Raw genomic sequence first — 19,400 nt, forward strand, 5'->3', positions numbered from 1 at the left:
GAATTTAAGAAATTAACCGAGCATTGTCAGTTCAGTGATGGGATTATGCACTGAGAGATCACTTAGTTTGTAGGATGTTATAAGAAAGCATTTGAAAATGGCTCCTAACTGATACACAATTCACATTTGTGTAAAAGAGCATTGAAATCGCTGTATCATTGGAAACAGCAGACAGAGATGCAAGAGAGTTGCAGTCAGGAATGAAAGTGAGTGTGAACAAAATAGCTATGTCTAAACAGAAAATCGGCTGCCGAACAAATTATTTTACCGTTGTGGCAGGAGCTCACATACACCAGACCTATGTGGGTTTAAAAGCAAAACTTGCAGAAATGAAACAAAATAGAACACATACAAAGAGCATGTTGGGCAGACAAAAATAAATAGATTGGACATGGAAGAGAAAAAGTTAAAAATTCAAGTTGCAGTTTTAAAAAGAGCAACAATCTGCATGCTATTGATGAAAAATCTGGTAATGATAGAGTGAAACGGCCTTAAGATTTACGAAGTGAAAACTAAGAAGAAACAAGTAACATGGCTTACACCAGAAGTGAATGGTAAATTAATTTAAATGGAATTGGACACTGGCTATGCTGTTTCAGTCATTCCACAAAATGAGTTTGAATGGCATTTCAAAGATATTGAACTGAAGCCTGCAGATATCCAATGAAGAACTTATACTGGAGAAAAGATAACTTTTGTGGGAATGATATTTGTAACAGTGAAATGCAACAATTATTACGAATGTGCCACAGCTCTGAGGGGCCGAAGGGTGCGGGGTAGCCCCCTCCTTTGTGAGAATCGCAAGATCACTATTAAGTCAGTTCAGGGGACACAGGAAATGAGAGAAAGACATGCAGAATCTACAAAAGGGTTGGAATGTGTCCTGGCCTCCGAAAGGTGGACCCATTGATACCGGCTATTGTCTCTTGGAGACGGACTTGTGTATTGCATCCTGTACGATGCAATCAAAGCCCCAGGCAATGAACCAAGGAGGAGGTTGGTGGAGGGATTGCATCATCCCCAACCTGATTGACACCTGAGACCCTGTGAGTCAGGATAAAAAGAGGGTCTGTGGGAACAGCCCCTCAGACGCACCAGAAGAAACGCTAGCGATCCCGTAATAGCGAAAGCCGGTGGAAGGCCACGTGCGTCCGCTTCCATTTGCCCGGAATCGGTGACCTTTGCCACGGAGAAACGGTTTTTAGCTAACAACGGGGAACTTAACTCCCAACGACTCTCGAAGGATTGACATCATAAACGGAATGGGCAAGTTTTAACCCGTCTCTCTCTCCAACAATTGCCACACAGGGTCCCCAACGGCTGCAGCCTGTATGAACTGAACGAACTATATATTTTCATTGGACAATTCATTATCCCCTAGACAATGATACAGCTTATTTCTTATTGATTATTATTATACCCACGCTTTTAGATTTAGTATTGATGACGTATATTATCTGTGTGTTTGCATTGATATTATTTTTGTGTATTTCTATCAATAAATACTGTTAAAAATAGTACCATCAGACTTCAACGGACCTCTCTATCTTTGCTGGTAAGTGACCCAGTTACGGGGTACGTAACACAATCAACAAACCATAATTGGGCTTGTGTGTGGCAACGACAGGAAGACCAGCATTGTGAGGCTGTGATTGGTTGAGACACTACAACTTGATTAGAAATCCGTACTCCATTTTTGTGCCACATCCCCTGCAATAGAATCAGCTGAAAGTGACTTAAGAAAGGCACTGGATGATGGCACAGCAGTGTTCACCACAGAGCTTTCGCATCACTTTCCCTTACTGCCGCAGAGAAAAACTGCACACAGATTGACAGAGGCACCTTGAGTCTGGTTTGGGGAGTAAAATGCTTCAACCACTACCTGTGAAGGAGAGAGTTTACTCCCATTACTGGCCTTCAACCACTAGTATCCATTTTCAATCCACAGAAGGGTGGTCCACTAACAGCAGCAGCACAAAGTACAGAGATTGGGTCTGTTTCTTGGAACACTATTACAAGATTGAATTCAAGAGGACAATTAATCATGGAAATTCTGATGGATTGTCCCATTTACCCTTGGAAAAGGAAATACCTGAAAAGTTTTACAAAAAGGGCACTCTTCTTGATGTATTCTCCTGAATGCAAATTGAAAGTCTCCCATTTATGGCAGAGATGATCCAAAGGGAAACCAGAAAAGACCTCAGACTGTATCAGGTCTCCATGACAACCCAAAAGGGCTGGAATGTGCAGCAGAAATTCCTGATTCACCATTTTTACCAGCATCAGGATGAATTTGCCCTTGACAAGGGTTGCCTTATGTGGGGATTGAGAGTTGATGTACCATCCAAGCTGAGAGATGAAGTATCGGTGGAGCTGCACATCCGTCATCTAGGCACGATCAAAATGAAAGTGTTGGCTTGAAGCTTTGTCTGGTGACCAGGGATAGCTCAGCATATCAAACAGCTTGCCGTGCACTGTCTGGGATACCAACACATCCAGATGAAAGGTGTCGAACCACTTCCTGCAGTCCCAGAGGCAACTTCTACAACCACCATGAGACTGCAGAACCTGAGATTGTTTCACAGTCACAAGTCTCATCTCCCAAACAGACTGATCACCTCTTGTCAGGAAAGACTTTACCCTCTACAGCGATGAAATCTTTAGACCTGAATGAAGTGTTATGATCCCAGCCCCCTCCTTCCTGCGAATCGCAAGATCGCTATTAATTCGGGTCTTGGACCCAGGAAATGAGAGAGAATCCTCAGAAAGACAACGCAACGGATTTTGACAATTGTTTCTTGGAGACACCTTTGTGGATTGCGACCCTATGCTAAGTGCCAGCTGTCAGGGCTACGTGGACACCCTCGGGCAATGTGGGGTGGGGATTGTATTACCCCACCTTGATTGACATCTACAACTCTGCAAGTCAAGATAAAAAGGGGCTGCAGGAGGCAGTCCCCTAGCGACGCAACAGAAGGAGACACCATCGCTCATTGCTCCTGTGGTAACGGGAGCTATTCGGATGCCACGTGTGGTTCGTTTCCCCTTGCCTGGGAAACGGGTGGCTGATAACACCGAAAAGGACTTCGAACTGACAACGGGGAACCCATGTTCCCGATTCAACGGTTTGCACCCAAAAGACTGGCAAGTTTCTTTTCTCACCAAAAATCTCTCTCTCTCCAACACATGAAACCCAGCGGTCCCCAAACGGCTAAAAGCCTGCATGAACTTGAAAGACTTTTATATTTCCATCGGACAATATTTTTACCCCTAGACAAAACAATAGAGCTACTTCTTATTGATGATTATCACTATACCCGCGCTTTAGATTGAGTATTGATGACGTATATTATCTGAATGTTTGTATTAACCTTACTTTTGTGCCCCTTTATAAATAAAAACATTTAAAAATAGCACCATCAGACTTCAACGGACCTCTCTATCTTTACTGGTAAGTGACCCAGTTACGGGGTTCGTAACAGAAGCAATTTAAAATTTAATATGCTCTGGATGGCTGTATGATTATTGTATTATATATTATACTGTGTGTACATTTATTTATATATATACACAAACGTTTGTATATATATATATAGACTAGAAAGCATTATGTTACATATTTGTGTTGAGATGGATTCTATATTGAGTTGGAGTTTATTGCTATGTAGGGAGGAGCCTAGTGTTTTCAATATTCTAGTAATATTTTAAATGTATTGTTTGACTAAACTTCGCATCCAAAACATTATTCCTAGCTTTATCTCCTCCCACCTCCAGCTTTCTGCATGGATTTCCCTTGTCCATTCACTCTTTCCAAATAATCTCACTCCCAGCACTTACCCCTGCAAGTTGCCAAAGTGCTACGCCTGCCCATTCACCTCTTCCATCACCTCCCTTCAGGGCCCCAAACTGAGGCAGTGCATCTGCGGAGAATCTTCTATTGTGTCCAAAGCTCCTGACGTGGCTTCCTCTACATTGGTAAGACCTGTTGTAAATTGAGTGACCACTTCGATGAGCACCTCTGCTCCATCTGGCAAAACAGAACCTCCTGGTGGTCAAACATTTTAAATCCAATTCCTATTCCTGGTTCGACATGTCAGTCGATGGCTTGCTCTTGTGCCACAACAAGGCCACCCTCTGGTGGAGGAGCAATACCTTATATTCTGTCTTCAACCTGATGGCATGAGTATCGATTTCTCCTTCTGGTGAAATAAGTGTTTCCCTCCACCCTCCCCACTTCTTCTATTCTCCACTTTGGCCCCTTACCTCTTCTCAACTGCCTATCACCTCCCTTTGTGTCCCTTTCTCCTATGATCCACTCTCCTCTCCTACTGGATTCCTTCCTTTCCAGCCCTTTACCTTTCCCTCCCACCTGGCTTCACCTATCACCTTCAAGCTATGTTTATTCCCCTCCCCCACCTTTTCATTCTATCGTCTTTCCCCTTCATTTCCAGTCCTGAAGAAGTGTCTTGGCCTGAAACATCAACGGTTTATTCATTTCCATAAATGCTGCTTGACCTGCTGAGATCCTCCAGCATCTTGTGTGTGTTGCATAAGCATGGTCTTTGTTTACTTACATAATTCATTATGGGTTATATGTAAGAAGTACGTGAATGGCATGCGGTATTACACCACCAATGTGTGCACCTACCTCTAAAGAGAAACACGAATAATCCCTGGCTCCTGTGGTTTTCATCCCATTAATTTCTGGCATTACAAAACATAACAAGGATGAGCCAAATTTAAATTGACACTCAGCATGGTTGGAGCTATTTCTGTCTGGTACTTGGTAATCCTTCGCTAATTGTATATGGGGGTGCTAATTTCAATTAAGAATCAATAGATTCAATTAGATCTGAAAGAGCATGTAAAACATTTTCTGCTTTTAGGGGATGGATACCATGACCAATGTTCTCATGGAGGCAGAACACTTTGTTAGCTTTAAGGTAATTGATGATGCATGTAGGAGAATGGCTACTGCACCAGTTTATTGATATCATCTTTGATTCAGCATGATTTAGCTTCTTCAATCGTTCTCCAGGGACAAACAAAGAAAACATTAAAAAATAATTCAGAACTTACACAGAATTGTTGATGAAAATTCACCATCCTTATCAAATAATTGCAGCTGTGTTCAAGCCTTTCTGGCAATCACTCATTTTAAATGGACGTGAGATTAAAGTATAGGAGTGGGATACCAAGAATAAAGCTTATTGAGAAATTTCCTCAATACGCATGAAGGGCCTATTTTCAGAAGAAGGATCTTTCAGAAATATGTAAACTACATATACTGTATGTAATGATACATTGTTGGCAGTGACAGAGAACAGGAGAAGAAGCTGCAACTTTTATAATCGAAATAAAGTAATATTTAATACAGACCTTTTGTGATTTATTTACAGAAAACTCTGCTACATTAATACATGAATACATTTCCATGTCAGCCTCTCATTACATATTATACATTACAGCTGATATCACATAAGGGAGGAGGATTTGATATTGCCACAAGAACCATAAATAACAGGGCTCAAGCCTTTTCTAAATATGCTGTGAATGGGAAGGTCCTTTTTTGGGGGGATGAACCAGCTCACATTGACATAACACATAACGAGCCATGGCAGTGGAAGAGTGATATGATGCAATCATGCAATGATTAGAAAACCGTAGTGGTAATGCTGAATGAAAGGGTGTGCATATCTGTGCTGCAGGTTGGTCTGAGTTTCCTCTTTTACTAAAAACCTGAAGTATCTCTGTAGATAAAAATCAGCTATGACAAGAAAAGCATCACTTTGAAATGTCCCCTTACTAGGGATGTGATTTTGTTAACAGTCTCTTAGTCTGGTTTGTTCATGTCTAAGGTGAAGGGTCAGGGGTCAAATGTATCTCTGGAAAGCTTTATGAGTGCCCCTCAGCTGTGCACTGGTTAAACTGCTCACTATGGATGTACTGAGTTTATATTGTTCCAGTAAGTTATTGGTCCTGAATATTGCATGGGACCTGCATGGGACTGGCATTTTGTCATTCATCTACTTGTTGCTAGGAGGTGGGCTGCTTGCTGATGTGCACACCGCTTTAAAATATTTCATTATACAGGTGTTAATTGATTTGCCAAGGGATATCCACTTCTCACCTAACAAATTGCCTGTTTTAGTTGAAAATTATCTATAAAATCTCCAAATTATTTTGTTAAAGTAGGAATTCTGCTGTTCCTAGTGAGGACTTTCAGTTATTTTCTCCTACTATCTCCATTGAATGAAGTATTTTGCTAAAGGCCTCCCTCTTCTAATCTCTAGATACTCTTCAGAAGACCAGCAATAAATAATGGTTTTGAAAAAGAAAAATAATGGAAAGTTGCCATCCATTTTGATACTATGGGTATATGTTCATAAATCTAGAAACTGGGAAACTGCAAGTATTTTATTAAATCTCATTGGGATTCTGTGTTAGGACAGATTGGATATAATACTTGTGAATTACTGAGCAAGATCATGTAAGTCTAGGTTTTCCTCCTTCATCTCGAAAGAAGTTGCCTTTTGTTCTGGCTGAGAAAGTCACCCTATGCACATGAGTGGGACCTATCTTGAACAGTCAGTTTGAGCCTAATAATGTCCATGTAGTCTCAAACCTATCAGTGAAAGATGGTGGCAGACACAGGAGGACCTGACAAATCTGTTAATTTCACTCATTGAAGAATAAAGATAAGTATTCCTGGTGAAATATTTTAATTCCCCATCTGATTTTTAACTCCAACCCTCTAGCTGTTATGCCATTCCCATCAATCATCGGAAATAGATATTGGACCTTAATAATAGGGCTCAGGAGCTAAGATCCTGGGTAGATGACTGGCAGATCAGTAAATGTTTCAACTGTAAATTTAAAGCTGGGGTTAAAATCAGAACTTAGTGCAATGAACTTTCGTACAGAATGCCTGATCTCTGTTTTGAATTATATCTTGTATTATTTATAGTTTGTTTAAGGACCTTTTTATCCTGTGTCATATTAGGGAAAATAAAATTAGATAAATTATTTTGGATCTAAATTACAGATCTTAATAGTGTTATATGTATGTGGATGATTCCTGATGGCCTTTGTTACATGATACTTCTCACTCTACTAAAGCAAGGTTGAATTTGGAAGGTATATATCAACTACAAATATATAATGCACAGTCTCTTACTAACCTTATTTAGACAATGGAAATGCTTTACAGTGACAATAAATTTGTAGCTTAGGTCTATGTGCTTAAATCAAGCAGCAGTTTTGCACATTTCAGGATTTTGGTAGCTATAGACAAAAGTATCTGGACTTGGACACATAAGTCATTTTACTAGGGTGCTTTTGTTTTTCTATTAATCTTAGGTGGCCTTGTGATATGCTTACATTTCAAGTTTAGCATCAACTTGCCCATTTCAGTATAAATGTGATTTCTAAGGTTAATAGGATGGAAGAAGAAACATTTCTTTGTCCAACTATGCTGCCAGATATGTTTTTACTAAATTGGTACATAATTATACCATCTATTTACCTTCCTATAAAAACATTGAAAATCATGTAAAGACAATGCAAATTGATAAATTTATAAAGTACTAAAATCTTTTCTAGTTATTTTTAAAACTATTACTTATCATGTTTCAATTTGTTATAAAAATAAAGAGAATATGGATTAATACAATGTCAAACATAGTAATGTATTATTTTCAACAGTTTATGTCTTGACAAGTTTAAATGTTCATTAAAACCCCATATGGAGGTGGTGACTTAATTGTGACTTGTAAGATTGTTGTTTTGGACTGGAATATTTTTTTGTGTAGGTAGCTGTGGCTGATACCAGTATATACTATATCTGTGATGTAACATAAATTAACAACTTCATTAGACCCATTAAGAACCAGTGAGCTGATGGACAGATTACATAAAAGACAATACCTACAACGTTAAGACTGCAAAACCCATGCACATGTTTGGATGAAAGCTTAAAAATAGCAAAATAATTATTTTTCTATCTGTCATGTGTAGATAGGAAGCTGAGGTATTTCTCTACCTTACTGATGCTTCATAGTATAATTCTTAAATTTCCTTCCTCAGTCCTTCTGTATTCCTAATATGAATTTCCACATATTTGCACTTCCCTGTATCATCAATATGTTTAAATGTAGACAGATTTTAGGATCTCAGTATTATAGAGCTTGAACCATCCTTCTGCAAGCTACGGCATCTGAAATGTAAGTACTAGCTTTCTGACCACTATTTTGGACAATCTCTGTGGTTTCCTGTGTTGCACAGCAAGCTTTAGTATTTCATGCAGATTCGTCAGTCAGTGGAAAGACCACTGAAGTTATGCTGGCTGATACTAGGTAAACCTATCACAAGCCTGCTGCAATTTTCCATAACCTTGCATTTATTCAGTTTTACAGACTTTTATAGACTGTCTTTGTCTTTGTCTTGTGGTTTAAATATTAGGGGATTTTACCATTTAGATCTTCAAGTGATAGATCTTCAAACTGGAGTCTCTAATCTTTGTATTGGTTGACACATTAGTATATTTTATGTTCATGTAAAAAAGTGTTTCTTATGAATAGCATTAAATATCACAGTTCAGTCCTTTGTGTTATTTAGGAGTACATTTAGAACATATTTATTTAATTGCAGTTTTAAAAAATAAGAAACAAACCCTAATATTTAGACCATCTTTGACTTGATTTAGTTCTTTTTATAACGATTTAAAATATTTTATGCCTTCTCACAAATAGTGATGGATAATTTCACAATATATTGAGAGTAGTGTGAATGTAGTATGTGTTACTATCTAAAGAGATTCAGATAACACCTTTGATAATTTTAGGTAAAGCCAGATAAGCACAAGATAGAAAATAGAACAGAGGGAAATTCCCGTGTGGTTAGAAGAAGTAAGGCAGGAAGAGTGAATTGTATATTATCAATCATTGGAATTTTAGTCCTGAACCTATCCACTTTGTATACTCATTAATGGCCATGTTGGTTTTAGAACACTGGTAACTTGCTGGTTAGCTGATAAAGTATCAGATCTATTTTTAACATTACCCACATAGTAATTATCCCTCTTGTAAGAATGGTAGTTCAGCACTTGTAATCAGATAGCTGTGTGACAATGTTGATGGTTAACTGTTTAATAATAATATTTGATGCAATATACTTTATTTTTTGGTTGTTGATTGTTTTTACAATGAAAAGTATATAGTCTGAGACAAAACATTTTGTTGCTTAGCAAGGAAAATATTAAAACTCATTTACAGAATAACTATTTGTACTGTTTTGTATTCACTGATAATAACTCAGGAAGTGTTTTGGATCAAATTATATACACATAATATGTTTGAAAACAAATAACTTTAATTTTTCATTTTGCTTCATGCATCTTTTATCCTTTAATCCATTCCATTGCTTAATGTGCCTTCAGAAAATGTCTTTTAAAAGTATTAGATTTAAATAGTTTTACCATTGTCGATTGGAAATTAACAAGAGATGAAGAAAAATAAATATAAGTACATAATTGATGCAAATTGAACGTACTTTAACACATTATATATTTAAACCATTTTAAATCATCTTTTTTACTGAGGGTGTGCACTGGTGATCATCTGTTCTTGACATTACCCCCAGCAACTTGAGCACATGGCCAGTGGTTACCAATGTGTGCTTGAAGTAGCCTAATTTCCCTTTGAAATTAGTAGGTCACTCCAACCTGAAGAACTTGCCCAAGTCTGTTATAGAGATCCATGGTGATTGCATTTTGATAGATATGTTGGGAGGGAACCTTCACAGATTCTTACAGCCAAAATGCTTTCACGTATTCTATATCATACTTGGTGAGTATCAGGTTTTTTGCATTTACAGACTTTATATGCCATTGACAGGAGTGCTTTCAGCTGCCTGTCTTCCCCTTCACCATCTCATGTGAAGGAAAGTTGTATGAGTTAGATCCTAGATTAAGAACATTAATTAATTTCTCTGTGCCATTTATACCTGCAGGGAGGCTGTGGATAAGATGCATACTGATCAAACTTAACTGGGTCTGATTACTTAAAAGGAAATGGCTGCTAGTGGAATGAAAATATTGGAACCTTCCCTGGGACTCAAAATGCTTTCAATGCTTCTGCAAAGGCAAAAAGAAATGATGACTGGGGATTAGAAACAAAAATGTTTTGAGGGGCAATAAAGCAGAATGATAGGAAAGTAGCACAGTGTGATTGCTTCTCAATCCCTCTTCAATGCCTTTGAATGGAGAAAGGAATGTTTTCCAGTTTTGAATTCCAGAGCTCTTTCACCAGAAAAACGGCAGAATATCATGAAAAGTAGAAAATGGCAGCTAAGCTTAACACCTACACCATCTGTTGGACATAGATACACATGGAGAAGGCAAGAATTCTTGTATTAATTAGCTTACTTAATATTCTATGTTTTGCATATCAAACTGGTCATGTAGATTTTATATAACTTAAAGCTCTATAAATGTGAATCATTAATAAACCCTTCCAAAATACATCCTTTCTTTTAAACAAAAACATTTCTAGGAAACATATTATTTATTTATTTATTGAGATACAGCGTGGAATGGGCCCGTCCGGAATGCCGAGCCATGATACCTAGCAATCTCCCAATCTAATCCTAGCTAATCACAGGACAATTTATAATTAACCTATTAAGTGGTAGGTCTTTGGACTGTGGGAGGAAACTGGAGCACCTGGAGGACACTTGGAGGTGACATGGGGTCACGGGAAGAATGTACAAACTCCTTACAGACAGTGGCAGAAATTGAACTCGGGTCGCATGTACTGTTAAGCATTGTGCTAACAATCACGCTACCATACCACCCCAAATCATTGTACACAAGGATGTATGCTGCCGTATGGTGGTATTGGGTTTAAATCCCGTTCAGCCTCGTTTCAGCTAAGTGAAACAAATCCAAATGATCTGCCTTTGTTTCATAGACTAGTCCTGTGATACATGGTGCAAAATCTTGCTCGTGGTAAATGGGGAATTTCTTTGTTCTACTCATTGTGTAGATCCTCCATTGTTATGCGTGCAAGAATGTGTTAAAAATGCAATATCTTTTATTTTCTTTTTAGATAATGATAGTTTTTTGCTATTTAATTGGTATAAATATGGTTTTAGTTATTAAAAACTGTAGGCAAATTAATCAAGTTCTGATATTTATAATTAATTAAAACTAAATCGAACGTAACACTAAGTTATTACTACAGGTATAAGATCATCAATTGTTACGTACAGTTCACCAATCCATGTTTGTTTCCCCATGCACATCACCAATGAATCTATTTTAACCATAGGTCTAAAAGTACCTATGATTTGTCAGGAACCCCTGTACAATATCCTTATAGCCAAATGTATTACCAATATAATGTTTTATCTGTATAAAAATATAAAGCATAAACTATTTTAAATAGGTCTTCTGCAATTATTGATGTAAAAAACACAAAAAAATGATACCTTATTAGTGAGGGATGTCATATCTGTTCCTGAGAAGCTGGGACAATGACAGCTGAATATTGGCTGTTGGTCAGGCAAAAAAATACATGAGGTAATATAGGAGTAATAGGAACAAAAACTTTGAAAAGTTTTTCTAGAACTTGAAATCAGTTTTTAAGGATCTCTACATTCTTCTGTTTTAGGAAATCCTCACCTCCTTTAGCTGTTTCTGACCTTACATAACTCTGTAAAATTCACTAAAGTGCACAAAAAGTAACTTGGACTTGCTACACCATTCACTCACACGTTGATATAATATCATATGACCAATGGTAACATGATACTTATCTTAGGAAGGACCAAAGGTACAGTGGGTGAGGGAGTTGTTTTAAAGGCAGAATTTCCTCTGCATGAGTTTCTTTGTCTTAAAAACTAACTCATATATTAGCCTTCCGTACTGAATACTGAAATGGGTGTAGTGAGGGAATTCAACCCCATGAACACTTTGCTAAGAAATGTCATGATTGCATTAAAATTGTACATTAAATTGTTGTAAGTTGCAATTTTTTATACCAAAATATGTTTGTTTAGCAGTTCTATCCAAACCAAGCAAAGAAAATTAAGTCAGTGCAATACTGGGCAGCTCATATAAGGGCAGTATTATATCTGCTGTTTGTTACATGCAAGACTTGAGACTTACATAATGGAACTAAGCATGGGCACCTCCTGTATATACTTCCTCTACAGTAGTCAATCAGTGCAATAATTTTCATTTTGTATCACTCACCAGGACACTTCTCTATCCCAATTCCTTTCCATATGTACTAGGTCACTAGTGTTTTTGATGACCATTTGGCATTTTCTTGTAGGAAAGGGGCTAGTTCATCTCAGTTTTACATAAGAAGAGTGAATTGGAGGGAGTTTTAAATATTAGTTTATACAGCAGACTCAAAAAGATAAAGGTCCACTTGATCTCAGTACATTACAAATGAAAAGGATGAAATATGAGTAATTGAAAACCAGAACAATAAATTGACAGATAGGAACAGAATTATATCTGGATTAGTGTTGTGCTTATCTGGCATCAGCTACATAAGGAAGAAATACCAGCATGAGATTCTCAGTACTACCAATCTTCTACAATGTTGTCAATATACTTTAAGGAAGATCCAGTGATTGGACATGAGATTGCAGTAGCCTCTTTTGAGATGTAATTTATGAAATATAATAATACCTATGAAGTGCCTTCTATTGAGACTAACAGAAAGGTGTCTTAGATTTGATGGTTAGTTCTTGGCCTATCAAAATTCATGCTTTCAAAGTTGCATTATCATTAAAGCTTCAGAACCCTATCCACAATAGATTTCATTGCATGAATACAGTTGTTGCAGTTCTGTAACAAATTCATATGCAATACATTAAGTTATGGGTACTTTTATATCATATAGCTTTGAGAAAAATGCTGTATACATTTTTAATATAAAATGTTATGCCAAAATGAGAGAAGTAGAAGGAATATTTCAGTTCTCAATATTCTTTTAAATAAATAGCATTAAAATGCTGTATTATTGAGGGACAATAATTCTGGAAAAACAATAATTTGATATGTGAAAACTTAAACATGTAGGTATAATCTGTACCTATGATTTTAGGTTTGTGTGTAGGATATATTAAGTCTCAATCAGTTGCTACATTGATTCTACATTTATTTTTGGGTAAATGATTATGGAAATAAAACCAGAAATTACATTTTACTAGGAAGAGACAATGTTCTGTTATAGTGTCTTAGATTCTGTGACACTGGCATAAACAATCTCTTGGCTTGGTAGTTTTACACACTCTCTTAGCTTTATGTAGTTCCTGTGCTGTATGACTATGGTAATCCAAAGAACTCTTCTTACATCTAGCCTAGCTGAATATGCTGTTCCTAATAATCCTTTTCTCTTCTGAATCCTGACTTAAATGGTGTACTGCTACTATTGAAATATCTGAGAATAATAAATTATTTTGATACATGAATTGAGATTAATCGATCAGTCATAAAATGAAAGGCAAATTTGCCCTGTACACGGTAAGTTGGAGTTGGCAGATCTAACCTAAGTTGAGTTCAGGGAAAAATTTACTACATACATTTAGCATAACAAGAACAGATAATATGAGAATAAAGCAGGAGGGAATCATAAAATACTGTTCACATAAATGACTACCAAGCACAGGACAATGGAGTCTGTTTAAAGTTTTTTTCCAATAACTTTTACACAAAATATGGTGTTTGAGTGCATGGCTTCATGGAGTTATTTGTTCATTAATGTTTTAATTGAACGAGTAAATGTGTTTACTACTGTAGTTACAGAGGCTGATTGCTTTGTTAAGTGATGAGATGTCTTACTGGATGATTCTTCTGCTGCTCTGAGCAAAAATGTATAATTGATGACTACCTCCTCCACTTTAGAGAGGAGTTCTCTGCATTGCCTTTCCGATCGCACGATATAAACCAAGTGCACAAAAGCTTCAATGAGGCCGCATAATACTTGAAAGCTGGTTGAGATAGCTGAAAGCATGCGTGATGGGCTTTTGTCCACTGCCGCCACTCTCCTACATGCAGTTCGCAGCTCTTTAAACTTAAGTGTGAGAGTCTGTTTGTATTCATCCAGGTGTGAAATGTAAAGTTTTGCATCATGGTTTCCACGATTTGTCGTGCATTGCCTTAAGATAGATAACAGTTCGCTAGTATCCTTCTGTGCAGCGACAAAGCCATCTGGTAACGTATAGACACTATTCCGCAGGGCATTGATTCTTGTTATGTTGTTATCTAGTCCCATATCATGCAGTACTGATTCTTGTTGTACATTGTCCTCACATCCATTGGAAACATTTCTTTCTGATGTTTGATAAGTTTTAGCTAATGTTTCACTGAGTGTCACTGAACTGTCAGACCTCAGATCAGGAAGAAGCTGCATTGGTACTGAATATGAAAGTTCATCTTTATCACTGCTGTCATCAGCAACATCACAATTTCTATAATAAAAACAATATCTAAAAGAACAGCATCGGTTATTGCCACCCATGTCCCCCTTTAAAAGTGGCATTGACTTTGATGGTTTGAATTCTCCCTGAACAGAGAAAATTGCTGGGGACCTTTGCTGTTTGTCTGCACTGGGAAACTGAACATAAGACGGATCATCAAACTGGGGTGGTTCCCGGCACTGGCTTTTGAGAGCTTTTCTCATAAATTCTTTCTCTTTTTCTACTTTCCTGGTTTCTTCAGTCTTAGATGTGGCCATACATGCACTGTTTTCCGAAGCCTGCGATGTTATTTCACTTATTTCCGCCTCAGAGACTATATTGGTGGCACTATGATGTCGCTCCAGTTTCTTATCATGAGGCACTTTCAGACAGTCACCGCGTGCCATCATGCAGAGCACACCAGGCTGCTGTTCAGCTCTATAGTCACTGTACTCTAGACTTGAGGTCCGCCTTCGAATGGCTTTTTGTTTGGTATTGATATTTGGTGCAGGAGGGGCAACACTGGTTTTAGGCTGCTTGTGAACACAAGGGCCTTTGCCTCGATCTGCTCTTTGTGAATCTAGAGTATTAGGGATTGATGGAAAACACACTGAATCACAAGTCAGTCCTCGACGTTTACAATCACAGCTACGACGACGTTCCCTGGATAGACCTGGAATATTTCCAACTGGACTACTTTTGATCTGATAAGAGCAATGACTGGATCCTTTGTGATGAACATAATCTTCTGCAAATACGTCAACTTTGGTTTTGGGCTTGAGTAATTCTTCAAGAAATTCGAGTTCATATTGTTTCACCTTCTGAAGTTGCTCCTGCCTCTCATCACTTTCTCTCTTAAATCTTGCTGGAAAAGTAGCTGAGAAGAGATTCTTAAAGTTCAGTAAGGAGCCTTTTTGTAATTTAACTTTATCAGGAATAAGAGAAGTGTGCTGTTTGGCATCAAAGACATTTTCCGTCACAGGAGATGATGAGACATGTGGCGGTAATGCAGTATCACATATACTGGAAGACTTGCAGCACATTGTAATGCCAGCACTTTTCTCTGAACTGATATTAGCTTTACAAGAACATGGGTGTCCCTGATATTTCATCTTTTCAGCATTATCTTGCTGTACTGTGCTGTTATCTGGTCCTAAGGTGGTAGATGGATATCTGTAAGGACTGTGATAACAGCCTGGACTTGGGGAACTAGTCCTCATTGGTTGGCATTCTTTCTCTGTTTTGGTATAATCATTCTTTTGACCATCTGGAACATCTGCCAAATCTATAAGATCGTCATTGAATAATGCTGAATTTTCCTTACCTGTCGGCTGATACTTCCTGTTGCTCACTTTGACATAAGCCACTTCATTGTTCTTTGGTGTGCAAGTATGGAAGACAGTTGTTCGGTGGGCCTGAGAGTCTACTTGCCTTGCCTCGGTCTTCAGCAAATGACATTCACATGGTCTGGGGTTTCCCTGCATGCTGCCTTCATACTTCAAATACTCATTTTTTGAAGCATCACACTTAGCACAGCCGTCTATGTACTTAGAAACTGGAGGAGAAGTATTGTTTGTTGAGCCATAGCTTGATGAATTTTCTTGATGGATTTCAGGGCTTGTAATTCTGGAGCTGTTTCCAGAGTTCCTTCTACTTAATAACTGCTTAACACATGCTTTATCGTCATCTACATTCTGAATTACCTCATTGGGACAAGTCAGGATTTTGGGAAGGTTTTCTTTAGGTTGAATTGTTTGTTGTTTGGACATTTGGTCTTCTATTGTTTTTGGACATCGTGGACAATTCTGCTGAAGGAGAGGCTTTAAAATAACATTTTCTGGCCTACTTGTGGTTTCATTAGAATGACCAAATACCTGAGGTCGCATGTGAACTGTGCAAAATCCAGTCATGTGACTAGGTTTGAGTCTAATTGAACTTGACAAAGGATTCTGCTTAGATGAAGTAATTGCAGATGAAGTGTTTGCTTCTTGGAAATATCTCTTTGGACATGGAACTCCTCTGAAAGCAGCTTGTGCACAGCATCTAACAGCACTCAAGGGAAGATCCTTTTTCATAATTAGACCAGATTTATTTCCCTGATAAGCAAGTAAATGGTGCTGTTTTATTGCTGAGACCATTTCAGAGATATCCGTCATTTCTGAGGAATTTGTTTCATGGCCAGAATCCAGTGATGACTCTGGTGTCATAGCTGCCAATACAATCAAACCTGTATATCAAAACAGAAAGAATTCATCTTATTATTTGAAGTAGTAAATATAATTAGCATAATAAATACTGTATTTATAGTCACTGTTCAAATTAAACATCAACTTTATAGAAATGCACTTTAAAAAGCTACCAATAGACAGAATAGAATTAGAGAGGTTAGAGTGAATAGGTTCATGCCTATGTGTTCTGTAAGAATAGAATTAAGTTAAAAGTCAGCAGGGTTTACTTAACACAGAAGGTCAGTGATCTCTAATAAATTACTAGCTTGTGCAACATCATTATGTTCTTTGTCAATGATCAAAAGAGATGTGGTTGAATTCAGATCTTAACAAATAAAAATAAGAAGCATGTATGCTGATGTACCTCATATCTTATGGCACAAAAATTGGCCATTTAATCAATCAAGTATAGACTGACTTCCATGGGAACAATCCCATTAATCCCATTCTCTCCCCCCTTATTTTCCTATACTTCTAGAAGTTATTCTTTCTTACACATATCATTCATCTTATCCCTGAATCTTTTTGCCATTTTCCAATATTAGAATTTTACAGTGGCTATTTAACACACCAAAGTGTCTTTGACATGTAGGAGGAAATGAGAGCACCTGAAGGAAACCCATGCAGTCAAAGAGATGTGAAAATTTAGCTGCAACACGAGTGAATCTGCAGATGCTGGTAATAAATAAAAACACAAAATGCTGGCAGAACTCAGCAGGCCAGACAGCATCTATGGGAGGAGGTAGTGACGATGTTTCGAGCTGAAACCCTTCGTCTCTACCTCCTGCCATAGATGCTGTCTGGCCTGCTGAGTTCTGCCAGCATTTTGTGTTTTTATTGAAAATTTAGCTCATGGTTGAATCTGGGTTCTTGTAGCACAGCAGCACTAACCACAGAACTGCTCTATTGTCCAAGATTACTGTGAGCTCTTGGAACATTTTTTTGGAATGTCTTTAAATGTCTGAAAAATATTTACCAAAATTCTACATTAATCTGATTTTTAAAATTTTATATCTATTTTTTCCCTAGCTCTCAGATAGTTACTAGCCAGCAGTCATAATACTTATTTTAACAAGTCTCTTCTTATCAAGATCAAGATTGCTCCTTTCCTGTTGCCACTATATCCATTGTTGTCTATGCTGACCCATCATGGTCAATTACTGGTTCATTCATGCCACTTAGGTACTCTCACCTTTGGGACAAAAGATTGAATGCTATTTCTTTGTGAAACATTTGTGGATAGCCAGAGGCTTTTTCCCAGTCTGAACTGGCTAACAAGAAGGGGCATAATTTTAAGGTGCTTGGAAGTAGGTACAGAGGGGACGTCAGGGGTAAGTTTTTCACACAGAGAATGGCGGGTGTGTGGAATGAACTGCTGGTAACAGTCAGTGGTAGAGGCAGATACAATATAATCTTTTAAGAGTCTCTTAAATAGGTGCATTGAGCTTAGAAAAATAGAGGGCTATGTGGTAGGGCAATTCTAGGCAGTTTCTAGAGTAGGTTACATGGTTGGCAGAACATTGTGGGCTGAAGAGCTTGTAATGTGCTGTAGATTTCTATGTTCTATGTTCCATGTATTAAAACAAGGCCCCAACTGCCTTTTCAGAAGATGTAAAAGGACTTTGTCAAACAGAAATTATTTCTGACATACTGTCAATATTTGCGTCTAATAACCGTCACTAAAAATTCAGATTACACACCCTTTATTGCTTATTGTGGGACCTAGCTATGTGCAGATTGGCTGCAACGTTTTTTAAATTAATAATGGCTACAACGTAAAAGTACTTAATTGCTTGTAAAAAGTTTTAAGACTTCCTGAGCTTATGAAAAGCACAATTTATCTGAAAGTCTTTACTTTCTTTACCTGATTTAGAAGCAATTTAATGCTGCTTCTGATTTGTTCGTGTTTACTCAGTTGGATTTGCGTCAACATCATTCAACCTCTCTAGTTTTTGTTATTTTCTGCTTGATATATAATACTTCCATAGGTGTAAAATTTAAAACACAATGTGATAGATAACGTCTTAATGCAACAGGTACAGGGTACTACCGTAATTGCATTAACTGATAATCAATCTATGTGCTATTTGAGAGAATCCCATTTTGATTGCAGAGCTGGGGAACAGGGATGGGTGATATTGTGATTTTGCTGTTAACTGTTTCTCCTCTGACTTGTTAAACTGTCACAGACTGAGGACAGGAAGCAAGTTGGGAGGGTATACCTTTATAATTGAGATCAGCTAAATCTTTCGAGTGCTATTCTTTTGAACACAATCTACCTATGAGGATGCAAAATTCTCCCTACATATTTACAAAATCTGTTAAAATTGCTTTTATTTTGGGGCCACCATACCTTTATAGTATATTGAGGAATATTTCAATTCTACTTGTTAACTCTGTAACACAGGTCTCACATATGTTATTGAAATATCTTCAGGTGCGTAGCTGGCTGCATCATATCTCATCCACAAACCGACTCCCCATGTTCCATGACAGTGGTAGGTCTTTGGATATGTGGCTTCCTCAGTCTTCATGCATGTGCCTTTAATATCTGCATAAAGTCATTTGCTGTTTCTTTGATTCCTACTCTAAACCTGCATTGTTCTGGTTTATGCGGGCTATGTGGGAGAATGGCACATAATGTGCTGATGTAACTTGTAGCTGAGGATGTCTATCTTACTGTTTTTGAGGTTACACTAT

The 19,400-nt window shown here is 37.6% G+C and overlaps 1 protein-coding gene across 8 annotated transcripts in view; it reads right to left on the reverse strand.

Moving 5' to 3' along the window:
• Positions 1 to 5,385: 5,385 nt before the first annotated feature.
• frmpd3 (FERM and PDZ domain containing 3) overlaps positions 5,386 to 19,400 on the reverse strand; it is a 465,297-nt gene continuing 451,282 nt past the window's right edge. For all 8 annotated transcript variants that reach the window (XM_073058178.1, XM_073058175.1, XM_073058177.1 and 5 more), the window contains one exon: positions 5,386 to 16,699. In XM_073058178.1, coding sequence (XP_072914279.1) covers positions 13,761 to 16,699 — 2,939 coding nt within the window. In that variant the 3' untranslated portion in view covers positions 5,386 to 13,760. The remainder of the gene's footprint in view (positions 16,700 to 19,400) is intronic.

Source organism: Hemitrygon akajei, chromosome 10 (genome assembly GCF_048418815.1).
Source record: "Hemitrygon akajei chromosome 10, sHemAka1.3, whole genome shotgun sequence".
NCBI classification, from domain to species: domain Eukaryota; kingdom Metazoa; phylum Chordata; class Chondrichthyes; order Myliobatiformes; family Dasyatidae; genus Hemitrygon; species Hemitrygon akajei.